Raw genomic sequence first — 26,815 nt, forward strand, 5'->3', positions numbered from 1 at the left:
ACTGGTATTATTTTCAGCTTTTGTTTTGTCTTTCCTTAAAATAGTTCTAATTTTCTAACTGGCTTGTTTTTTGAAGTGTAGAGAAAATTTTTTTTTTTCCAAACAGATTTCAAATGTGTTTGGATGCATTCTTCTCTCAGATGGTAACATGTGGTCTTTGTACTTCTTAGGAGAAGAACATTTTCAGGAAAGGTGTGCCATGTGTTTGAACTTCAAACTGAGAGACAGGAAGAGCTTCAGGAATTTTGTACAGATACATCTTGCCCCTTTGGTGACCTACCGTGCTGCAGTTGATAAGAGTTGTGATCCTGGGCAGCGAGGCCAGTGTGTAGTCTGCTTAGGTACTCTAAAAAAATCTTTACATGGCTGTCAGCAGAAGAGGAGATGCTTAGCTCCCCCAAGCAGAACAAATGTAATTTTTCTTGTTCTAACTGGTGTCAGTGACTGCTATAAAAAAAACCCCAACCAACCAAACAAGGCTAATACAAGATCTTTTCTGAAAAGACCTCTAATGAGTTTTGATTGTGCTACCAACAGAGGCTGTACTGATCCAAAATATGGCAGCTCCAAATGTCAAAGACGGATAGTTTCATTCAAACAGTACACTTCTCTTTTGTTTTTCATTCTGAAGGAAATTTCTGCTACCAGACACAAGGCTAAGTTTTCCTGCAATAGCATGAAATGTTTCTCCTTCATCCATGTTTTTTCTGCAAATGGCATCTGAAGCTGGCAGCACAGTTGTGTCATTAGCTTCAAATGAGTTGCAACTCAGAGGCAGTCTTCTTGCTGGGTTCCTCCCCCTTCTTCTCAACATTTTTAGAGACAGGTAACCCTGATTCCAAGCTTTGAGGTTGAAAAACTTTCGTCTAAAGAATACTGATTACTGTTACAGAAGGCAACATCATCTTTTTTGTTTTTCCTTTGTCCTCCATCTGTATTTATAACCATTTTCTGAGAATCTTTCACGAGTGTCTTCTTTCATATGAATGTATTTTGCATTTATTCCCTTGTTTTTATTTTTAGTGAGGAGCAATGGAATTGGCTTTCGTGGATGGGCTTTATCTATGAAACTTTGATCTATGGTGTAGACGTCCACAGCTGACATGGATAGATAATCTCTCTTCAAAGGCAGTGGGCAGAATTAGTGACCTGCAGAAAGAAGTTTGTTTAATCCTCAGATCTAGAATGAATGTATATAACTGCTGCTTTCTTTCCTTTTACCTTAAAAGGGTCTATGCAGCAATCTTAGATACGGATTTTTGTTTATATTGTAGGTATCGTAACACTTGATGAGATTAATTCTTCTTGTTTCAGAGAAGATGTCTTTCAGTTAGCTGTTTCCTGGTATTGACAAGAAATTGAGGGAGGAGATCTGCTTCTCATTTTAAGATGAATGCTTGTACGTGTGTCGTGATTCAGCCCTAGCCAGCAACTAAGCCCCATGCAGCCGCTCGCTCATTCCCCCACGGTGGGGTGGGGGAGAGAATCAGAAGAGTAAAAGTGAGGAAACTCAACAGTCTGAGATAAAGACAGTTTAATAGGTAAAGCAAAAGCTGCGCACGCAACCAAAGCAGAACAAGGAATTCATTCACTACTCCCCGTGGGCAGATAGGTGTTTAACCATCTCCAGGGAAGCAGGGCTCCATCACTCGTAATGGTTTCTTGGTAAGGCAGTTGCCATCACTCTGAACATCCCTCCACACCCTCCTTCTTCGTCCCAGCTTTATATACTGGGGATGATGCTATATGGTATGGAATATCTCTTTGGTCAGCCTGTGTCAGCTGTCCTGGCTGTGTCCCCTCCCAGCTCCCTGTGTACCCCCAGCCTTCTTGCCAGCAGGTCAGCACGAGAAGCTGGACTGTCCTTGACTACTTAGCAACAACTCAGAACATCAGCACATATCAGCATTTTCTCATCCCAAATCCAAAACAGCTTCACACTAGCTTCTATGAAGAAAATTGTCCTGGCTGAAACCAGGACAATGTGCAAGTCCAAATTCGAAGTGATGACATTTACCTTTGGCTGTACTACCATGTCAACATGGTAGTTGATACATGTCTTCTGATGTTCAGATTGCTTGTTTATGAACCATGTTTCACATGTTACACAGGCAGGACATCTGTCCATCTGCAGGACATGGGCCAAAAGTGTTAGCAGCAGGATATTTTGCTGTTCTGCTTCTTAATCTAGATGATATTGATCATGGGTCTGAGAAGTGATAATGGACTTGTTTCTTCACAGTTTTCTTGGTGAAGGGCTGCTCTCCCAATCATATGCAGAATGTGCAAGGAAGTCTATTTCTTATTGCCAGAATTTTTTGTCACTTCATGCTGCTAGAGATTTTAGAGTTTGAGCATCAGGAATGGCCTGCTGCTGAATTCATGGAGCCTCCTGCAGAGTCTCTAATGTTCGCATGGACTCATGTATGTTAGGTCATATGGCAGCAAGCATTTTCTGGTGGAGCCAGATAGGAGATTGCAATGTTTTGTGACTGCTTGTGACAGTTCTTTGGAAGATTTTCGTGATCTAAAGAGCTATTAAGTATCTGCAAGGGAATGTCTCACATTTTCAGTACCTCAAACATTTTGGTAAAGGATGTTTTTTTCCTGGGCTAAGGGATTGTATGAGCAGCTTCAATAGCTTTCCCTCATTTGAGTGTTTATTCCCAATGGAACATTAACTTAATATTGTTAATTTTCATGTGGCTTTAGGATTGTTCCTAAAATCTTCTAATGGAGGAGATCCTTGAGAATGAGAACGAGCTAGTCTGTGCATCTGCGATTATATTTTGGGGACACTAGAGGAAATAATGCTAAATAGCACGAAATGTGGTATTTCAGTGATGGAGCAGGAGGCGATTAGGGCAAGAAAATAATTATGTAAATAAGCCATGGGAAAAGGCTCCAAAATGAGAATATTAAAGAACCTTTGCAGTTTTTGTTGAATGTAGCAAATCAGTCTGTTGCTTAATTTCAGGTAATAGTATATATATTAGGAAGAAAAATAACTTACTGATGTTGCTTTAATTGTGATAGAGCTTTCTTGTTGATAGTGTACTATATTGTCACAGAAGAATTTTTTCCAAATAGAATGTCCTTTACCTTGTGGTACCGTCCCAATGCTTGTCCCCACCAGTTCCTTCTCCCCAGTTATAAGGTAAAAGGCATTGAAAAATATTAGAATGACTTAATGAGCTCCATGTCAGTCCAATATGGAATATGAGGAGAAATATTGAATATGGGGCTCTTTGTATTTTGTTGTATAGCTATTGTCTGTATGGGATTTTTTTTTTTTTGGATCACTGGGCATATCTCATTTAGTGATTCGCTGTAAGCTTATAGGTAAATTTTTTTGAACAGATTTCATCTGTATTTTTAACAACTGCACAATTTTATAAGTAGCTTTTATTTTGGTGGGAACACTTAGATTTGCTTTTATTAAATATTTTAAAACCAAGAGATAACTAGATAAAAATATCTGACTTTTATTCTCATGTTTTGGAGGGAGATATAAAGTTAAATAATGTAATCGAAATCCTGTTTAGGGTGAATTTCAGTATAAGCAGAATCAGGACTTACAAGAAATCTAACAGGCACACAGCTCTGACCTTATGAATTAACTGCGTATAGTCTGGTATTCTTTGGCTAAGTTTTTAAATTGTTGTTTCTATGCACCAAAGTAATGATTTTCCTTTTTTTTTTTTTTCTCTCTCCATATTTTAAACAGGACCAAGCGAAGTCATGTCCCGCTAACAGAATGCATATTTGAGCTTCCTAATTTGACAGTTCAAGCAACTAGAGCTCAAACTCTTCTGCTTCAAACTATTTATCAGAGCTGGTGTCATCCTGTTGGAAATGTCAGTTCAGTGGTAGTAAATGAAGCTTTACTGAATGAGGTTTTCCAGTCTTCAGGTAAATATGTGATGCTTTTGGTTAAGTATTTATTATGGTACAGTGCACTGCTAATGCATACAACTATAGCCTTTAAATCCAGGTGTTTACTTATAGTACTTAACAGACAGAAGATTTTTTTGTGTGTATACGGGCATTTATAGCTTATGCTTAAAATCCAGGATGTAAGCTAAGCCACCAAGCTTCACTCCTTGGCACCAATTTCTGGATGCATTTAATGTTCCCATACAGGATAATTTTTCCATGCCTCCCTCTTCTGAAACATCTACCGTTGCTGCCTTATGTGGTGCAATGTTGTAATTTAAGATCATTCAGAGGTGAAGCTGTTGGAGGAAATAGAAAATACTGAATTACTAAGGGCTTTATTAGTCAATGGCATGCATTGAATTTCTTGAAGGGCTGCAGGTGTTTATCATTCAGTTTCATAAATAAATGTTAGTTAACGGTTTTGAAATTGCTGAAGATATGCAAGTCTTAGTTATGGTATAAATAATGAAATCAGTTACCTGTCATCCCTTTGCAAAACACCGATGGATTTTAGGAGTAAATTAAGGATTTTGACTAGTTTAGAGGAGACCACAGTCTTCACGTGCATAAAGGTCATCCAGAAGAAGATAATACTTTTTTTTTTTCTTTATACTTCTATGCAGGCTGGAATAATTTAGACTCACTATTGTTTAGACCCATTATTGCTTATCTGTTGTGAATAAACACAGAACAAGAATGATTGAGCTCTTTTGGAATGACCATCATTAGCAGTCTTGGAGAATGTGTTAGAAGAATGGTTCAGATGTAGTGAATCATAGCTTGAGGCAGAATGGTAGATTAGACTACCACTGTAAGTCATTTAAGTCAAACCAGTCCTGTTTTTCTCAGTCCTATTTTCCTTTTTCAGTCCTGTTGTTTTTTAAAGTTAAATATGTGTTGATCTGATGGTGCAGAACTTGTATTTGCAGGTGTGTAAAAGTCACTGATTCTCTTCATTCCTTGATTCTGTGTGGGTCACCTAAGGATGAGGTTGTGAGGTTTTATTTTCAAGTACTGGTACTTCTGAAGGTAGCAGGTTTGTAATCCACGCCTCAGAGAAATGTGAAAATACAGTCATTTGATCATTTCAGATAGACACTAAGTTTGCACAGTTCCAAACTAACCTGTTCCGTCATTCAACACCTTTCAGTCCTTCAGCTCAATGAACTGTGATACAACCGTGCTAACAAAGTATCTGCAGGATAGAAATCTGGAGCACACATTTTAAGTCTTACAGTAAATTAACAGTGTAGTCACTTGTTTTGATCTTCTCTTGTTATTGGCTTAACGCTTGACCTGGTAAGTTTTATACTTCTGTAGTTGTACTTCACATTAACTAGATGAAGGTAGCTTTGAGTTCAAGTGTATGAAATGATTGCTGTCTACACTTTTGCCCAGATTCTTGGCTTGCTTGATTCTCTAAGTCTACTACCTTTTGTTGGAATCCCTTTGTGTAAGATTTAGTATCATCCCTTGTTGAAAATCATCTTTGTACTTAGTGTCAGCTTCCACATACTTTAACAATAACATGTATGTGTGTAAGCTTCTAAAAAAACCTGACTGTAGTTGCACAGGGAAGTTGGAATTTCGTCTTTTTTCTTTTTTTTTTCCTTTTTTTCCCCTCTTATTTCAGTGAAGTAACTATGAGGATAATGTAGTCAATAAGGAACTTTTCAGTAAAAGAGGCACATCTGTTAATCACTGATATTCTTATACTGCCATTCAGCTTAGTTTCTCCAACATAAAACAACAGCTGACAAATGTTCCTTGAGAGTCCTTGATTTGAGTTCCCACCTGCCATTGTATGCCCCTGTGCTCCTCTGGGCTTGTGCAGATTGGTCTTTGAAGGGCTGATGGATTCCGTGGTGTGTCTGGCAGTAGCCTGGCAGGGTAATATTTGGGCTTCCCCTCCTGCCATTGTGTGTCTGAGCATATTTGTGGGTGTACAAATGAGCTTTTATCATATAACCTAGTGTCTCGGAAATAGCAGCCTTTTTGTCAATGATACTGTGTTTTCCATCTGATCATAGCTCATTTTCAGCTATGCACAGTAGTGCAAAAATACTATTATAAAAAGTATTTTCAAGAAAATAGCTTTGTCTCCCTGTGGTGTTGTGGGTTAATTGTTTTTCATCAGTTTTGTACAAATAATGCAAGTATAAACACATTTGCTTTATTTTCTTTTATAGCTCTTTCCCTTTGTTCCTTGGCTTTTTCTGATTTTATTTCAATGAAATCATAGTGTTCTTGCAGGAAAAATTAACAGTATGATTAAAGATCTTCTTACCTTCACTTTATCCTATTTCCCAGGGGATCTCTTTTGTGAAGTACATGGGTTTCATTCTGCTGTTACAAGAATTGTAAACTGTGTGTTTCCTGAATACTGTTGCCCAAATTATCTTCTACCTTCACATTTTCAAACTTCTAAAAGCCATCTTTCTAACTACTTAGAAACGTAGAGGCACAAACAGCTATGTCTATCTAATAGATTCTTATCCTCCTGTTAAAAATAAATAACCCCCACTCCCACCCAGACATGACATTATTCTCAAAAAAAGAAAGGGCTTTTGTAGTTTGTCTTCCTATTTTTAATGGTGTGTTGCTATCCAGAGATTTCCAGCAAATCTGCCTGCCTACAGTCTGGATCACAGGATTTTGCACATTCTTGATACACAGTAGAACACTGTTTGTTTGGTTTTTGTCCTTTGTGAACAAGCTGTGCCCTTCTATAGAAGTGTTCTAGTTATGCATTACCCTTCCAGATCTGTTCTGCCAATTTTGAAAATATACTGAGACTTCAGATTTTCTTCTGTAGTGTACTACTTGCACATAGCTAGTCTTAAATGTGTTTGCCATTTGTTTACATAGCCTACATCTTTCTCAACAGTCTGTGTCTGTATTACCGCTTTTTGTGTGTTGATTGAAGACGGTTATTGGGCTGAAAGAGTTGTTGCTGAGCTCCTTATGTCTTCATTGAGGCTTTGTGCCAGGTGCTCTTTGTCGAGTGGGTGATGTGCCTCCGTAACACATTGATTCAGGATGACTTGAACTCAAAATTGATGCCACCAGCCTTTGTATCCTCTCAGCATAAATCTTTTTTAGCAGGAATTATGGTCCCTAGTTGTATGTTTTTTCCAGCATAGCTATCTCCTCCACTTTTTAAAGCTGCAACACTGAAACTGTACTTATAGGCTAAGACATGCTCTAAGTCAAGAACAACAGATGAATTAGGGGGGAAGAAAGAAAGAAAAAATGGGAAGGAAAAAGGGAGAAAAGGCATCAGCTAGTAAAAAGGGGAACAGGTGCAGGGGAAGACAGAACAAGGACAAGCAGGTAGAAAGAGTTGAAGTTGAACAGCAGGAAAACAAAGACAAAATTTAATCAGAAGACAAGTACAGATATGCGAGTTGCAGGAGGAAGAGAGAACATCAGAGAAGAATGCATGACTGTTGACCCTTTGACATTCTGTGAAGAGTCTCACAGGTATGGAGGCCTCTTTGGGAACCTGTCTGCTGGGTAATTGCTGAAAGACTTTCCCTGAATGTAGTTTAAAAAGGGAGCTCTGCACCATGTATTTCCACAAACATAGGAACAGAATTTATAGCTAGTATCTGGGATTCTGTCCTGTGGTTTCATTGGGAGCAGAGATATTTTTCTGCTCCAAAACTTCCTTCAAAACTAATTTAGGCTGAAGGTGGCATAGGGATTGAGAACAAACTCTCAAGCTCTTTACCTGTACAAATTCTTGTTGGGAATAGATTCCTGGAATACCAGGAAGGGGAAATTGCTTAAAGATTAACGTTCTTATGTCCCTACGTACCTTCTTCCCTGTGCTTTCCAGAAACCTTTTTCTACCAGGAGAAAAACACTTTCTTTAAGTATTTCATAATTTGTTGGTTATTATACTTGCTGTCTTCATCAGATAGTCCAAGAGTTTCTCTTTTCATTAACTTGTCCAAAGGCAAGCTGTTTGGAAATGTATCTTTTGAAGTCTCAAAAGCAAGTTGCATGTGTGTTTGGTTTCTGACAAAATTCAAGAATGAAGTGGCTGTACGACTTAAAATTTGCATTTGTCATACATATTAGTAAGGTCTGTTATCTTAAAACCACCAGTAAAAAGATGTGTACAGTACTGACTAGCTGATTGAGCTCAGAACTTGTGGATGGCAGGTGAAATGAGTATTTCAAGGATATATGGTTTGTACACTAGATATTTATTGTAAATATGTTTAAATATTGTGCTTCCCCTTGAGACTATTTAATTCTGTTGAGAGCAGATTTTTAATTCTAACTGATTTTGAATTTAAAGAAATGGGTAATGGCTTAATGGGATTTGTGAAAGCACCTAACTCGCTTCATTGCAGTGACACCTCAGTGACACCTTATCACTTTTGCAATCCATAGTTTTAGATGTCTACTTGGCAAAGGTTCTTTTCAAATGCCAAGGGGTATTTTTAGGGTTCAGAGAAGCCAAGACAATTAAAAAACTAAGATGAATACAAACAATGAAACTTGGTACTTGAATGAATAGGCTTTACTGTTAAAAAGTACAAGAAAGAGTCATCTTGCCTAAAACAGGAGTTGTGCTAGAACAAAAAGAATAGAAGATTTAAAATAGTAGATGGGGATCCAAAGTGACAAAATGAAAAATAAGAAATGGATAAATAGAACAGCTGGAAGCAACTGTTTGTTCTTCTTCCTGGGTCAAGAAAAAGGCATTATTAACTTTTTGATAATGCATTACATATAAAATAGAAGAAAAGAACACAAGCAGTCTTCAATCCACACATAGCTCTTTGGAAATTTATCTTTGTGTTTTGTTTTATTTTATAATCCTTTTGGTATACAAGCACAATAATATGATTGATGTCAGTTAAATAATATTAGTTCTTATGCTTGTGCTTGCTTGTGAAACATCCTGATTTTTCCATTTCATACACTATAAATGTGGAAAACAAACATGAATCTGAAATGCCTCATGCTTTCTACATGTTTGCAAATAGATGTATTGATGTTAATAAATTCTGTAAAAAATGTATTATAATAATAAAAAAACCCAAGTGTACCAAATACCAGAATTTTAGAAAAATAGTGCCAGTGAAGATCTTTAAAAGGTTGAGCATAATTAATCCTATAGAGTAATTTTACTGTGTATTTCTTCATTACTTGTTAGTAAGTACCTGAAGCACTCAGTTTCTAACCATTTCAGCCTGCCAAGAAAACATATACATAGTCACACATGGCTTTAGTTTACTCTGGAAAACTGGAACTTGCTACCACTTTTTCCTTGTCCTATTCAGGTAGTTCATTATTTTGTTGACAGTTCGGTTCCATTAATCTGGTATTTTTGGGAAAATTGCTTGCAGACCTTACATTTCTGTATTGAAGGTGATCAAATAGGCATTTGAATCCCTCATGTAAATGATGTCTTAAAGTTAAAATAAAATCTACTTTCCAGAAAGTAACTGTAAAACTATTTTATGCAAGATTTCATGTGGGATACCTTAATGGTTGAATAATAAATTTTACCTCATAAAAATGAAATTCAATAATACAGTAGCTTTCTCAGCGCAGTAGCATCTGGTTGAATCTCACGAGAGCCAATATTTTCCAACTCATTAGGATCATGTCGTTCTGTATGTCGTCAACATTGACTTAGCCAAGCTACCTTTACTTACATAACCGCCAAACTATTAAATAGGTCTCTTGTGGAGTGAAGTCAAATATTCCTCTTATTTTGCTTTTGCCTTGGAAGAAGAGAAGAAAATGTACATACTGTAACATTTAAACATCTGGTCTAAACCACATCAGGGTAACACTGAGGAAAGTAACAGGATTCAGTATTCTTCCCAGGTGTACATATAAAAAAGGGTTGTGGAGCTGCTGCATAGTTCTTTTAACCACTTAGGAAAAAGACTGAAATAAGTGACTTGCCTTTCTAATACCCCTGTTTTTAAAACTACTTTTTTCCTCTCACCTGCTCCCCTGCCACCAACCCCCAAAATACAAAACCCAGCAAAAGCCCAACATTTTGAAGTTTAGTGGTAATGCAGGTTGTTAAGCTCTAATCACTTCCTTGCAACATATTGGCATTTAATCTCTGTTTGTTCCACATAACATGGCCAGTTTTGGCGTTCTTTTTGAGGAATATGACTTAAACTTTCTGTTTAAAATCAAAGTGTAGGAGTGTATTCTCTTAAGTAATTACTTGGGAGTGGCAGAACACAGCTGTATGTGACTTGCACACTGTAAACAGTTTACTGTCTTGCAGGGGTGATTGTACCCATGTGTGTCCTCATCCTTCATGTAGGCTTCTGAATGCACCGTGTAAATAGTATTATTTTTATACATTGTACATTTCTGTGAAAGTCTGGTAGATTATCAACTCTAATTTCAGATGGAAACAGTGTGTGCATAAGCAACCTAAGCACAACTTATTCTTTATCTTAATTATGTGAGCCTTAATATAGTTGTGTGTAATCTTTTATTTCTTCTTACTGTAGGCGTTTTCAGTGATATCCTTAAGTCATGAACTGACTTGCACCGAACATGGCATAGGTGGGACATTTTATCACTTCAGTATGTAATCAGTGGGGTTTAGCTTGTTGACTATCTTAGTAAATCCTCTGCCTGAAGCAATGATTCTGTAGTGGCCTGAAATGAGGAACTAACATATGAAGTATGCAAGTAAGCCAGTAATTACCTTTTTGGTTTTTTTTTTCCGGTCTAATTAATATACACTAATAAGCTTTGAAATTGAAAAATACAGCATTCTGATGAAAGAATGGTGGTGGGTATACTTAAGGCATTCATACAAGCTTAACTCTGAGTTGTAATGTCATACTAAAGAATCTAATGTACTTAAAAACCCACTTGAGACTTTTTAAATGTCTGTTGTGGTGAAAGTGAATGTATACATAGGGTCAAGAACACAGTCAAGGAGAAAAAGAAAAGCTAAAAAAATCAATAGGTTGTGAAAGTAATACATATATACATGAAATCTGTAGTATACATAGATGTCTATAAGCTTCTTAGGTCGAATTGTGTGTCAGAACTGCAAGAGAGCTCAGTTCAGTGTGTATGTTGAAATTAACAGCGAACTCTTGTTGGGTGTGTTGGTGGGCTACCAAAAACAAGACACCTAAGCTTAGAGCTATAAATAGTGCCCTTCCTCCAGCATTTGCAGTTTATTTGCACAAATAGTAATGGAAGCTGTGACTGAGAGCACCTGTTTTGTTTGTTCAGCTGTTAGCTTTATGTTATTTCTTGTTCTATTAAGAAAGGTGTGTTTGGACAGCGGGGAGGTAGGCTGCCTTTTTGCCTTGTTCTAGCTGCCATGTACTGCATCAGGTGAAAAACTTGACACGGCGGTTGAGGTGGTGGCCTCTTTTCTAAGAGCAATAGAGCGCATTGAGTCTAAGCTACTGGAATTCAGTGTTACGACAAGACAGCTGGGAAGAACATGAATCTGCTGCATAATAGGAAATGGAAAATTTCTGAGAATTGCTCAGAGCAGGCACAAAAGAAAGTTTCAGCGATAACAGAAGAAAAGATTCTTTTTTAGGGGAGGACTGAGAAAAATTGTTGTCAAATTTAGAGTGAACCAGTAAGCCATTAGTGGTTGCTGATACAGGAATGAAGCATGAATGAGAAGGTCATGGTGGTTTTTTGGTGCCTGTGTTTTAAGAAAAAGATGCATGTAGAGGTCCTGCAACAGAATTATTGACCCCAGTCAAAGGTTTTTCACCTTTTTAAACATTGAAGCAAAATCATAACTGAGGAGTCCTAGCTAGTGCTAAAACTTAGTGATGGTGCCTCTGGAATCTGTTTCCTGTTGTAATTCTCATGCCAACTAGATTTAACCTGAGCTTCGATGCCATCAGCACATACAAACTCAGTCACGCTGTTGTCTGAGTAATAAGTGTATTAGTGAATGACATGGAGTACTCCCAGCTCAGACCATCACTCTGGTAGTTTGACAGTTGCGGAAATTTCAGAAGTCAGTCTCTCTCCTTCTCCCATTCAGATTAAAGAATCCTACTTTGTGGGATAATAGATCAGTTCATATAGTGAGATATTCTGAGAGGGAAATGAAAATTCATTACAGGTGATACAAAACAAACAATTGATCAATAATTCACTTTAACTGATGGTATTGTCTTTACTGTTTACGGTTTCATGGGACCTCCTTTAATCTTAAAATGTAAACAAAGCTGTCGTGGGCTGCTAAAACTGCCCGTTTAGAGTTCTGTTCACAAGTTAAATAGCAACTACTGAAGCCTGAGAATTAAAAAAACGTAAATATGTGCTATCACATTCTGTGGTGCTATTTCAAAATGCCACTGTTGGAGTGAACATAAAGCAAACACCCCCCTCCCCTGCAGTAAACAAATAATAGCAGATCCTTAACTTAGATTGTAAAACTGAGGTATAGTTTTTTCATATACACAATCTTCCCCCTTCTAGTGGTTCTGTACTGTTCAGGTGAATGCCCTGTATGTGCGTTAAAATAATGTCAGCTGTTGAAGTTCATAATACAGTTACAGTTTGGTATAAGAATCCCTTTCTGTGCCATTCATCTCTCCATAATACATTCATGTCTTCCTTTTTTTCTCCATTTGGGTAAATAAAAGTATTAGAATTCCTACATGGACATGGTTAAAAAATGTGTGGAGATCTTCCCCACTTTTGTCAGCTTCAAGTGCCAAAAATTGTAAGCGTTAAAAAAAGAGCACAGACATAGTGACTCAATTAGGTATTCAACCCTTCTCCAAATTACTGTAGATCCAGAAGAAAATGTTCCAGGTAAGTTTTCCCATGCAGTTTATCACTTAGAGGTGTTACACTCTCACTGAAGATCTTTTCCTGGAAAAACAAACCCCACTATCCTCAAGTTTATGCATGTAAAAAGGAAAAAGCTAATGAGAAAAGATTGTATTTTATCACTGTTACGCATTTCATTCAGTCTGAGTGAAATTGTTTAGTTTGTAGTGCTGTGCAGGATGGTAGTTTTCTTTGAATAACAATACGGGATAGTTTTGCTGTTGTAGGGTCAAAGTTAAAAAATATGTTTTGTGATCCTGGAAGAACTTGGATTACTTCAAAAGAAATTGGAACATCTTGTAGCATATCTTCCTCCTTGTTATTTAGAATGAGAAATTTAGCAGTTTGCAAAGTAGCAGGCTAATTAGAGGTTTTGATCTTGATGAGGCAAGAAATATGTTGATCTTCATGAGGCAAGAAATATGAGCGAGGAAGTTTTGAATGGAATAGATTATTAGGGAATGTGAATGAATTGAAAAATTAGGAAGTACAGTTCCTGTGAGGGACTTCTTGTAGTAAAAATGTTTGCTGTAGTAGTAATCTTTACTTTAGGAAAAAACAAACAAGGCATAATCAGAAGTAGATGGATTTAAGAATAAGCACCTTTATAAACTATTAAACGTGGTAGAAGCACGTTTTCTGTTTGCAAATGTGTAATAATGAAGGCTGATCTTGAGTAGCAAGTTCAAGTAGTGTGTGCAGTCTTGATCAAATAAAAGCTGCACTAAGATGAAATCATGTGACAGATTCCAAGTATTGGACTGCTGCTTAAAACTTATTGTAACAGGGCCTACAGCACTAATAGGTTACAAAATATTAGTATGCTCTGAAATTACTTTTATGTAATGAACTCTAGTGAATGACATGGAAATTCACTTTCCATTTGTGGGGGCATTTTGGTTCTTGTGACAAGGTAAGATCATAAATACTAATGGTATTCTTGCCAGAGTATTACATACTCCTAGTCTGATGCCCTCTATGATTTATTATTATATTAAATTAGACATTAAAAAATTATTATTTTAAACCTAAGGATTATAGATCCAAATCCCAGTTTGTAATTGCATGGATATTCAAGAAAAAGATACTCTTCTCCAGCAACATATCTTGTGGGAGAGTTGTTAATCTGTTGAAATGAAGACTGTATGAGTGATTATTGTGACCTTTTCAGTAAACAATAATGTTTTTCCTACGTGTCTAGTGCACCTCATAATCATAGAATAAAATTAATGCAAGGTACATGTAATAAGGTAATGGTAAGGACAGAAAGTGTATTTTTACTTAGAAAATATTGACCTACAATTAGAGCAGTTGTTTGACCATGAATTGTTCAGGTTAGTATTATGCCTCTAAAAGTGGGCAGTTCTTTTGGAGAAAAATTCTACCACTGGTAGAATACACAGTAATATATAAAGGTAGTAACAATAAGGTAGATGAAGTTAGTGAAACATTAGATTCTCGGGAAACTATAGTAAGCAAGAAATTTTTTAAATTAACATTTTACAGTTACAGTTTTGCTTTTGGAGGGCGATTACCGAGGAATAAATGAAGAAATTGAAGTGTTCTATTACAGTGTTATTTAATGGTACCCAGTGAATGTCCCTTCTGTTAGTGTGAAGCCTAATAGAAAAATTAAAAATGGCACAGCAGATGTAACTGCTTTGATCTTGCTTTGAAGTGTACTATTGTAGGAAAGTATTCCTTACTTTGTAGTATTTTTGTTGTAGTCTTTTTTTTTTTTCCATGAATAAAGATAGATATGATTCTGTGATCACACTATGCGATATGCTAATTAAAAGCTCAGAATCTAAGGACATGTCAGAGTTCTATGTATAACCACAGCTCCTGAATTTTGGGAGCTTTGTCTTATGCAAAATAAGAGCACCTACATCTGCTTACCATCCTCTGAAACATACGTTGAAACCAGGGCTGCTCTCGATTCAGAGAAAGCAATCAGAGCGATTTCCAGAAACACCTTTGTTTTAGTTGGAGATCATCTAAATAAGCGTAGTCCCCAGTCTGAGCTTAGTTTCTTTCTGTTACAATTACATCATAATGCTGGTATGGATTCAGATCAAACCAAATGTATGTTTTAGTTTTTCATCTTTTTTTCCTTCCTTTTTTCAGCCTCATTTTTTGATTTAATTTTTGTTTTGATGGCATCATGATAAATAAATCCAGATATTACACTTTCTTATGCTGGTTCCTCCTGTCTCTACAGCGTGGCTTTGTTGCTGCATCTCATTCATGATCTTTTCCTCCTTTTACTGTTTTTATGTTGAATCCTGGGATATTCAAGCCTTTTCTTCTTTACTGGACATACTTGTTCCAATCTTTTTCCTTCTCCTTTTGATTTGCCTCTTTTTCTGCTTTTCTTTAATAAACAGCAGGGGATCTGATAAGTTAGGTAGAGAGTGGTAAAATTGTCTCTTTCATGGTAACATCAAATGTTGCTTTTCTTGATAAAGATGCTTTTTCTGAACTGGCGAATTTTGTAACCGTTTTTTTTTCCTCAGTTATTGCAGGGCATGGGGAGAGACTGTGTAGAAAATATAGAAATTAAGGACAAATGCAGCTCTTGGGTAGTGTTATAGAAATGTTTTAAATCTAGACTGATGCAACGGGTCTTTTTGAAGTATTTCAGTAATTTTTCAAAATTTCCTATGTAAGATATTGATGTGTTTTTTTTTTCTCAGCCTGCTGTTGGAAGAAAAGCTTCATTGCTCCAAGGGGTCTGATCTTGTTAAGATCTTTTTCAGATGAATGGTCACTTTAGCGGCAATATGTTGTAGACTGGCTCTATCTGTTTCCTGAGAAAAGTGAACACTGGATGATTCAGAGGACGATGCAAGAATCCCAACATTATAGAAGCTGGTGATATATTCTTGTGCCTCTGCAGAGGCTTTGCATTCCCTTCTTACATTAGATCTCTTGTTTTTACCTTGTCGGCATGACATACCACAGATAGATACAGCAAGTTTGTTATGCCAAGTACTTTATTCTTTATTAGTCAGCATTTTTCGTTCTCCTATATGTAATATCAGATTTGTGATGTAGCTAAGTCTTCTTAAACTAGATGTTTAAGTTAATTGGAATTACTTTTCTTTAGAAACTTTTCTCCAATAATAGCGAGTAAAAATACTAATAAACTAGTCACATGCTTTACTACAAGCTGACCAAGATGTTTCTGTGCTGACTTAGAGCTGTCCCAGCTTACTGTTTTAGGAGGTCAAGGAGTCCTTGAGATTTCTATTTTCATCTATCTTCCAGAATGTTTTTCTTTTTACTGTCTTCTCAAAGAAAATCTTCCCTGAAAAATCCCTTCTCTGGTATCTCAGTATCAGCCTATTTATTGTGAGCTCAGTGGATTGTACTCAGAAGCTGTCTGGAGTCTTTTGGTTTCAGTTTAGATAGCAAACACACATCTCCAAATGTGGTTATACCCCACTGTTTGATAGCTGGGTCCATTCAGCTTTCTAACTTTTCATTTTCTGATATTTTGTCTGTTGAAGGGCTATGTTAAATTTTGTTGCTCCCCTTCAACATATGTACCAACATGTCATCTCAGAAATCCAAACCCCAATTATATTTTGGGATGCAGAATTATACTCTTTTCTGAGTACCTTCATATTTGTTACCACTCTGAAGAATTAGCCATCCATCTGCAGCGAGAGTTCTCAGCAAAATGAGGAGTTAGAGCAACTAGGTTTAGTTGTTGGCTTGGAAAAGAAGTTTCAAACTTTTACACTTCCAAAGGACAATGAGAGTTAGCAACAAAATAAGTGTTTTTCAGAGAAACTTTGGACATCACATGAGTCTACTGTGAATTGGTATCAGAGGTGAGTCCATTTTTACCCAGTAGAATGGAGATGAGTGGCAGTCCTGCCTGCAAGAAGGGAACAAAGTCTCCTCTTCGCTGCAAAATGTACTGAAGCAAAAGGTTGGGTTTTATTTTGTTATGGTCTGTTACAAACAGACGGTGAATTTTTTAAAAAGACACATTTGTAATGTTTTTCATGCTTTCCAGGATGTAAATGCAGTTTTGGTATGAGTGCTTGACAGTAAATATTTGCTGCTGGTCAATAGTTATGGCCATGTGCTTGACATGCTCTTGGCAGTAAATATCTGACTGGCAAGTTTAGAATTGCAGGGTATACAGCGTAGAACACCTTTTACATAGCCATTACACTTAGTCTTTTTGCAGATTCTTCTAGAGTTCCACTTAGCTTCTAAAGAACATAGTTTCTGTGTGTATTCAACAGCTTTTCAAATGCTATTTCAAATTGTGTTATAACGAAGGTAAGGTACAGTTCAGAAGGGTGAACTGCGTGGTTGTGGGCATGGTCTTAGGAAATTGCATCTAAAAATATACTGTTTGTGCCAACAAACCAGATCACTTCAGAGACACTAGGAGTCCATAGATATTTGTCTACTCTTTTTAGACTGAATGTAAGCTTTAAAGCAAAGCTTTGAGGCACTGACATAACAGCATTTGCAGTTCTGTTGAAAGCTCATATGATTGCATCTTGCTATAGCTCTCATAGCTCCTGGTTTCATCAGTTAATTCTGTATTCCGTCCACTGGGCTTAGATGAGGTGGTTGTGATCAGCAAAGTGCTAAGCACTTGATCTTCTGTCTTTCAAGAGAGCTTTTTATAAAACTTGCTTTGATGTGTACTTCGTGTCCAGGCTACTTTCCCAGTGGGATCACTTTTATGCTGCTATCTATTCGTATGTTGCAGTATCCCATATGTTATCAATAAAACACAGCTTGCCAGCAGATTTGTGCAGATCACCAAGATAGTACCTCTACAGTATTCAGCAACAAGAAAAACTATTTTAATTCATAAAATTTGCCATCTGTAAATTTGCACAAAGGCTTAAAAAACCCCTCTCTTTGCAGGTACAGGTTATTCCCTAAATACAGGAAAAAAATCTCACTGAAAAAGGGAACGGTACTGGCCAAAACTATTATCATGATCTCAGTCTTCCCATCTCATGCCGCCCAATTCCTTTGCTACCTTCATTTGAATGATTTATCGGAGTTTGAATATAAACCTTTAGGGGAGTTTCCGTCTAACGATGTCAGTAAAGAACGCTTCTAACTTAAAAACTGGAGGGGAAATGATCAACAGAAAAGAGCTGGTGATCAATTTCTAGTGGTTATTGCAATTCTCTAAGAAGCCCACACATATGGTTGTGAGATGAAATAAAGAAATACAGTTCAGAGCATTCACTGAAAAACATTTTTTTTTCCTAATATTCATCTATCAAATATTCAGATGTTGCATTTGCTATGGTAGCATTTGATGAGAAAATTGGTCTGTAGAAAAAGAAGCTGCAGACTTTATAACAGAATACCGTGAAGCACAAGTTCTAGACAACTAAATTTGTGTATTTCCCTCCCTGTTACATTCTCTGAAGCTAGTCTGAGTTATGAAGATTCTCATTTAAGTTTCTGTAATATTGCCCAATGTTTTCTGGAACCCATCTAACTGTACAAATGCTTCCAGGGTGAACATGACACTATTTTACTGCACCAGGTGGCTTTGTTCTTAAGTTTTTTTCAAAATGGCATGAGTATCTATATGTTAACTAGTTTTTTGTGAGTTTTTCTTGGATTTTCCCTCTAAATTCTACTGTGCTGTAATGGAATAAGATTTGTCTGTGTGTAGAATAATAATTTCTCTATGTGTATATATCACATTGCTTAATCTCCTTTGCAGTCTGTTCCTATTCAAATAACTGAATAGTCTTTTACTCTCAGTTATTTGAATATAATCGAACATGCTTGGATAATATGTTTATTTCTTATGCATTTGTAGTTCTTTAGAAGTTTCTACTGCAAAGGACAGGGCAACTTGAAGCTTTAGTATGCCAGCCTCAGTATATGCCTGAGTATTATCCATTTGGAATTCCAGTCCACACTTCATTTATGAAAGTGTAAGCTTCTGATAGATCACCGAAATATTGCAGAAGTCATTTTGAAAACTTTACAAAGAATAGCAGAAAAAAGAAATTGTTTGAGATGGCAGGATATTAAAAAGACCTGATGGTGCAAAGAGGATATTTGGGTTTCTTCTGCTTGCAGAAGGAGTGGCAAAGGGGGATCCAGTGCTGACATCCAGCACCTGTGGGAGGCTGTGACTCACTCTTTGAGGGCAGCTTCCGAGGAGCTTTGTGTGTCACCCTGCTGTCACCCATTGTGATAGCAATGCAGTCACAGTGCCCCAGGGCAGATAAAAGGCGGGTGCTCTTGGGCTCTGCCTGCCAGACTGCTGGGAGTCCCAGCCAGGACAGTGCTGGCTCCAGCCCAGCCTGATGTTATGGTCCAGTAGTATCAACTACAGAGAATAATGGAGGAGAGCCCTGATATGTGAGTGCTCTCTGCATCAGTGAGCAGGACAACAGCTGTTGGTAGACTGCAATTCCTCTTATAGCTAGGAGTCTTGAATTTGGTTATGGTGGTAGAAGTAAGGGTAAGACATGAATCTGAGGTGGCTTGTGACTTATAGGTGGGAATGAATACTGGGTCTTTTCAAGCAGAGGTAGGTGCTCTTTGAAACCATGATGAAATGGGGATTGTGTCAGATGTCTTCAGGTGGTGGTTTAAGATGTATCAAAAAAGGTCAGAGTTGCAATTAATTTGTTAACCTTTCTGAAATTTGATTAAGCGGCTCTTCTCTAAGGTTCATGTCCCTTTTTTTCTATCCTGCAGTATGACTTGCAGTTGCTGCCCAAAATGGTAGTGACAAATAATGAGCAGATACAATAAGTGAAATAGGGCCATGAACTGTAGTGTAAATTTTTTTAACCAACTCTGCGTTTGCTTTATTGCTGTTTTGAAACTTTTTTTATTAGTAATACGTTGTTTAATAAGTTGTAGTCAGTAGAGGTCTTTCTAGCATCTTATAATCTAAAGGGAAAAGATATGCCCTTAATTTCTGTAAAACCCACTTCAATTTTCTTCTATACTTGGGAGTCATGTTGTATTTCGTTGAGGTACTACAGAGCTTTTTTAGTTTAGTCAATGAGAAGACATCTTAGTGCGGTTGAACTTAAAATCACAGTTCAGAGCTAAAGTACCCTTTGGGTGCTTCCCTGTTTGGTCACAGCTTACCAGGTGGAGCTCAGAAACTGGCTGGCTGTAGCATCAGGATGCATTCTTCTTTTTGTAAGCCATTAAATTGTTATTCAAACAAGAGTTAAAATATTTATGATTTCCGTAAATCACTTTTTCTTTTACCTATATTAAGTACATATATACCCTTTTGGCTAAGTCTTTGTATTCAAATGAGGAATATCTTTTCATTCTTTGACATTTTTTGTCTTAGCTTTCACTGATTTTTTAAGCATATAAACTACTGAGAAACAGCTCCATGGTTGTCCTGCAGCGCTGCATGTTGTCTTGTCCTTCCAGAAGCCTCAAAGAACAGCTTGACTTCCAAATGCCATTCAAGTCACTATTTTGGCATTCAAAAAACCACTGATCTTCTTAAGACTCATGTGGACTTTGGAATGAGAGATGAAACTTGTAACAGAAATTACTTTCAAGCCTGGAAGAGTTGCCTTGTAAGAGTCAAATCTACTGGTATTTGAGGCTACTGCATCATGTATTCAAAATGAAACTTTTGTGTCTAGCAAATTGAGGTGTAACATTTTCCAGTAGCCAAAACAAATTCCAGTTAAAAGGTGCTGTTTATGTTGACAATAGTTAATGACTGCAAAAACTTACTGAGACTGTAGGGTGGTTTTTGATAGATTCATGCTGCTGTTCAATACAGGAGGGAAATCCTGTGGCCTGCATTTTAAAAGAATTGAGGCTGAATGATCACAAGGCTCCCTTCTTTTCCTTTTCTTTCTGTGTTACTTGATGCTCCACAAATTATTTTCTGTTTGAAATGTTTTTTCCTCCCAGATCTCTAACTGGAGTCAGCTGGTTCCTGAACTAGTCTCTTGATCAGGCTGTGTGTATTTAATGCAGTTGACCCTTGTTAGCTTTTGGTGCTAGCTGAAGTTGTGTATTTGGCTAATGGTTTATATTTAATTTGTATCTCGTTGTGTATATGTCTTCTTTATATGAGGCTTCTGTTCACTCTGTTGCATATTAACCTAATAAGTTTATCTGTAGTGAGTGGCGGTTGAAAAATGAAATGTTTCATCAGTATTACAAGAATTCAGGCCTACAACACTCAATTGTAAGAAGAGTTTACAAATGCTTGCTGACACATTATAAAAGTTGGTTTATCTTTCTTTTGCTTTACTAATTGTTTTAAATACAAGTTATTAAATGCTGTTAGGATAAACCCCATGAAACTTGACTGTTTGCAGTTAAATAAGTGTAATATAACTTCTTGATGATTTCCAGTGCCATTCATCAGTGCAATCTTTAAAATAAAAAAAAAACAAAAAACAAAAAACAAAACAAAAAAAAACCCCAAAAAACAAAACAACAAACGTATTCTGTATTATAGTGACTCAGCTATTTCATATGCTACTGGAAACATTCTTTGCTGCCTTAGGAAGCTGACAAGCAACAGCTATTGAATAATCATCTTACACATTGCCAGTAATTCTGAGATATCTTGCAATTCTAGACATTGGTGAGAATGTATCTCTTTGAAGATAGATGGTTCTCCTTGTGAAGCATTTGTATTTAGCTGACTACCTCAGCTATTTTTTCTATTTTGCACAATTTCTCTTTGGCAAAGGAAACTTCCTGATAATAAGGGGAGAAAAAAAAAAGTAAACAGAGGAATGTTTCAGCAGCATTCTGCTTGCTCAAGGTGGTCTGTGGAGGAGATGGCTTGGGTTTGTATGATTTCAAACATTTCTAACATGGCTGTTCATACTATTTCCTGGCAACAAAAGTTAATGGGCTTATGGCCTGCCATGTAATGTGGGTAGAAGCCTTTTGACTTATCAGTTATCCTTGCTGTTGGGTTTGAAATGAGATTATTTGGGCACTGAAACCTTTGATGTTGGGAAGGTAAAATAACAACTTCTTCACTTTCTGTCCTTGATGTAGGCAACCAACTTTATTAGTCTTAGATTCTAAATGCGTCAGATGAACTCCTTAAGCTTACTGGGAGTTGCCTGTGTTTTACCTTGCTTTTCGCAGTACTACATAATGTTGTACAGTGCTACTATTACTATACTTTTAGGTCCACACCTGTTTCTTTGGTTTTTTTAAAAAAAAAAGACTTCCAGAATATATAAGTACAATAGAGTTGTCCTTTAGATCATTCTCATCTGTGTTAAGAGCTGTTTGATATTTCAGTTGTAGGACTCTGTTTCCCAACAAAAGTCATGTGACATCAGCTGTGAGGTGCAGTAAGAGCTCTCTTAGGATTACTTTAAATAGAATGGAAGACTTTGGGTATATAAGGTTGTGTGGCCTTGAATGTGATTTTTATTTGATATATGAGCTGTGACATAGCTATTGCATGACTGAGATGTGCCTGTAAGCGATGTAGTGTACAGATGGGGTTTCTCTGAAACAAAGCCAGCGACTAAATCTGAATGTGCTCATTTAAAGGGTAAAGAATACTTCATAAAACATATGGAAACATTTCTATGTTTTTTCATTAAATAGGCTTCTTACTCCTTACGCGTTTTTTACGATTGTTCATGCTAATATGTCATTTACCTGAATCAAGACTGCCTGTGCATCTGTTTGGCTTAGTGACATTTGTATAATATTATATGAATGTTTTTTTTTAAAAACTAAATACTAGATACTTTTTTATTTTATTATTCCAAAATTTTTCATCATTTCAAAAGTGAAATATTCCTTTTCACAGGACTGTTGGAAAAAAACCTTACCATTATGCATTGCAAAATACATGATTTAGGAATAATGTCAGACGATAGTAATAGGGCAGTTGCACAGTATGATTTGAATTACATGGTTATTGGGATCCACTGAAATAAAATCCAGGATTATATGTACATTTAAACAAGAAATGCAGACTAAACTTAGACAGAGAAGATCTCACTCTTCAAAAGCAGGGATGTTGAAAATGTGCAGGCATCATAGCAGCCCACAACTCAACAGGGACTTTGTGTCATGCTACATCAGTAGGAGCTAGTGAGAATTTTGTGTCTGTGATAACAGAACGATAAGTAAAAATATGAGTATGTAAACACATACTTTTTGTGATGCTTATAGGGCAGAAAATAATGCTTATGTCCATTTTTTGTAGCTTAAAAAGAAAAATGAAAATTAGAAGAGGGTACAGAGGAGATATGTAAAGCTTATATGAGAATTGGAGAAAGAGACCTTCAACTGAAATATGTAAAGAATGTATCTTTGTCCTCTGAGATTGGAAAAATGACTTGATTGTGCCACCTGTGTACTTTCAGATGAATAGTAAATTGAGTGGCAAAGGATTCCTTCATCTTTTTTGTCTTGTCTTTGATAAAACCCTCCAGTTAAACCCATGGAAATTGGGCTAATTAAATATTAAAAATAAAGGACACATTCCCACTTGGGACACCTAGACCAGCCTAACAAGAGAGATGTAGAAACTTCAAAAAATTTTATGACTTAAGGAGTAAGTGTTTCCTCCAGTATGAGTTAAGTGTCATGACACAAACCAAGTAGATACCAAGGGTGCCAAGCAAAAGGAGTTATTTCCACATGGGAAGCAGTCACACGGGAAAACACACTGTTACAAGACAATGTGGCTGCTGTTAGTTTGCATTAAACAAAGAAATGAACAAAACAACCTCTGGATATATATGGAGAACAAAACAAAATGATGGAAAGGCTATTGAAACAAAGACAACCCTCCTGGTTCAGGAATCATACGTTCCTAATAGTTGGAAGACCGTCTAGGAAATGTCATTCAAACTTTCCCTGTCCTGGTGCTGTTCCTTAGGAATCCAGCATTGGTTCCAGGTGGGATGTTGGTCTAGGTGGACCTTCGGTTTAATTCTTACATTCTTCAATGATATTTTGAATGCAAACTGTTCATGGGGAGGAAACATTTTTGTCTTAAGTGAACTGAAAGTTCGGATGTTAGTCTAAAATGACATACGGCAAATATATATATTGTATAATAATGATTTTTTTTCTGGAAACTCAAAATATCCAGTACAAAGAACTTCTCTCCCTCACTTCTTTGTTAATGGGTATTTCCTTTTTAATGCCCAATGAAATTCCAAGTCACTTAGTAATGACTTTTGACAAGGTAGTGGCTTTTAATAGGGAACTATTGTTTTCAGCAGGTGATAGGTATTTTACTTTTTGTTGTCTTGAGGAACTCACTATTGTGACAGGTGGCTGTCTTGGTTACTTGATACTGAAGATAGTCCTGCTGCATCATGTTATAGGAAGAAATGATCTTTCTCTGCCTCTTGCACACATGCTATATATATGTATTAATTTACATTACCAGCGCTGTTTTAGATTTTTGGACTTGTTCTGAGAAAATGAAGGACATATTCGTATGATGTTTATACAGTTTTACTCAAAGCTCTATTACTTAGCCTGTTAGTTCTGTCTTTTTATTCTTTCTTACTGATGATGTAGAGGCACTTTCTATACAGTTTCTTTATCTTTGCTGTCTTGTCTCTTGCTTTCCTTCACTCTGTAGGGACTTGTCTTAAGTTGCCTTAAACTTCCATCTTCTCTTCCTCTTCATTTAATGTTTGACAGTCTGTTCTTTTTTGTTGCTACCATTGAGAATCCAAAGCATCTGAGCTTTGTCTGAGCATGTGTGATCTGTAATTACTTACAGGGACCCTGTGGAAGAAATACATGTTACTAATATTTGTCATTTTATGAAAAAAAAAAAAGAAAAATCAAATACAAATTTCTGAACGCTAATTGGTAATCTTTTTCTAGTTAATTTATTTGCAGGGATGTGAGGTGGAAACTGCAAATCCTGTTTGTCAGTCCTACCCACACATCTGTTGCCTCACTTCCCTGATTCCAGATCCTTAGTTAAGCTCAAAGTGCTTTAAACTCAAAACATCCTTTGGTAATATGTGTATAGTATCTTATACTATGGAACTAAATTTTTTTTTTACTATAACGGCAAATCCATAGTTGGTTTTAACACTTAAATGTATTAAATTTAATTGTAGTGGTGGCATTCATAGCTTCAGAATCACTAATCTAGAACAACAGGGCCCTGATGCCTGAGGTTTCTAGGCAGTACCTCAAAACAAATAAGATTGACCTTTGCAAGGAAGAATAAGTACATTACCCAGAAACAAAGCAGTGGTTTGTGTTCTTTCTGTGATATTATCATATCTCATTTATAACAGATTCAGAGTTTTGCTTTGTCCCCCCTCAGCCCCATGGTCAGGGTGTGTTTGAGCCAGATCTTTTTTTTTTAAACTATTTGTTCAGTCTAATCATACCCCTAATGGAAGGCTTTAAGGGTTCAAGGAACGAACACATAAAACTTGGATATAGTTCTTACAAAGACATAGATAGTCTTTTTGAAAGTTTTGGCACCTGTTTATTCTTGTGTACACCATTGAAGTATTTTGGTGCTAGATCGTCGTGGTTTAACCCCAGCCGGCACCTAAGCACCATACAACCGCTCGCTCACTTTCTCCCAGTGGGATGGGGGACAGAATCAGAAGGGTAAAAGTGAGAAGACTCATAGGCTGAGATAAAGACAGTTTAATAGGGAAAGCAAAAGCCACTCTTTCAAGCAGAGCAAAACAAGGAATGGGCAGGCAGGGGTTCAGCCATCCCCAGGAAAGCAGGGCTGCATCACGTGTCTAAGTTACTTGGGAAGACAGATGCCATCACTCTGTCCTCCCCTTCCTCCTTCTGTCCCCAGTTTTAGATGCTGAGCATGATGTCATATGATACGGAATATCCCTTTGGCCAGTTTGGATCTGCTGTCCTGGCTGTGTCCCTTCTTCTGCACCCCCAGCCTCCTCACTGGTGGGGTGGCGTGAGAAGCACAAAAGGCCTTGACTGTGCGTAAGCACTGCTCAGCAGTGATGAAAACATCCCTCTATTATCAACACTGTTTCCAGCATGAATTCAAAATGTAGCCTCATATTAGCTACTGTGAAGAAAATTAACTCTATCCCAGGCAAAACCAGCACACAGATTTTGATTGCAGGCATTTTCATAAGGATAAGAGGGTTTTAAAACATTATTTGTACTGTCTTACCCAGAATGTGATTATTTTTAGCTGATGTAGGATCATGCCTACTGTGTAAAGGGCTGGTTCTCCCACTCCTGACAGCAGCTTTCCCACATCTTCTAATGGTCAGGGAGATAGTGAGCAGTTAGTTCAGCTTGTAGATCCAACTAGAAATTACTCATCCTGAAGGTTATTTTTCAGTAAATTGAGCCATTTATCTGGCTTATAACATGCCCACATGAGCACTAGAGGCAACTCAGTGCAGAGGGAATCATGTATTTGCCCCAAGGGAGAGCGCCTCAGAGCTGAATGAATTTGTAAGCTGGTCTTGGTATCATGCTCTGCAGAGATTTCAAGCTTTTATTGAAATGCATCAACTTCTTTTCTTTTACTTTCTGAAAGATGCACAATCTTGCAGGTTAAGATTGTTTACATTCTTAGTGTGTTTAAAAAAATTATTGATACCCACTTATTGTTTACACTGGATTTATGTAAATTGCATAAGGTTATTTGTGCGTCATCTATTAATGCTGAAATCCATACTGCCTCAATCAAAAGGGTGTCAAAGTTGATGAAGTTCTGTGTTTTGCTATGCTGTAACAAACTTGTAGCATTGTGCCAGAAATACTTTGTGCATTACTCTTGAGAGGTAAAACAGATGAAATTTCTTCTAGTAACATCCCTACATTGAAAATTTACAAAGCAGTTATTTCTAGTCAGCATGTAGGTTGAATTTAGTCCCTCAACTTTGAAGTGGCGAGACTTTCTGTAAAGTCAAGTTTTCGTTTCTTTTATATACTACTACTATTCAGTGGTCATTTCAGAAGTTGTTGCTACTTAGCCAGTCTCGTATGGTGGGGTTTCTGCAGATACACTGCCATAAAAGATCCAGCTTTTCTTTTTTCTGGCCTTAAAAAGAGGGGGGGGGGGGGGAGG

The 26,815-nt window shown here is 37.0% G+C and overlaps 1 protein-coding gene across 1 annotated transcript in view; it reads left to right on the forward strand.

The window, feature by feature from the left end:
- The window catches only part of LOC104620533 (vacuolar protein sorting-associated protein 13B-like), a gene marked incomplete at its 3' end in the record, with an annotated part of 109,198 nt that extends 105,286 nt beyond the window's left edge, over positions 1-3,912 (forward strand). The window contains exon 16 of the mRNA XM_010286784.1: positions 3,728-3,912. Coding sequence (XP_010285086.1) covers positions 3,728-3,912 — 185 coding nt within the window. The remainder of the gene's footprint in view (positions 1-3,727) is intronic.
- Between the last annotated feature and the right edge of the window lie 22,903 nt (positions 3,913-26,815).

This window comes from Phaethon lepturus, unplaced genomic scaffold (genome assembly GCF_000687285.1).
Source record: "Phaethon lepturus isolate BGI_N335 unplaced genomic scaffold, ASM68728v1 scaffold11645, whole genome shotgun sequence".
Lineage (NCBI taxonomy): Eukaryota > Metazoa > Chordata > Aves > Phaethontiformes > Phaethontidae > Phaethon > Phaethon lepturus.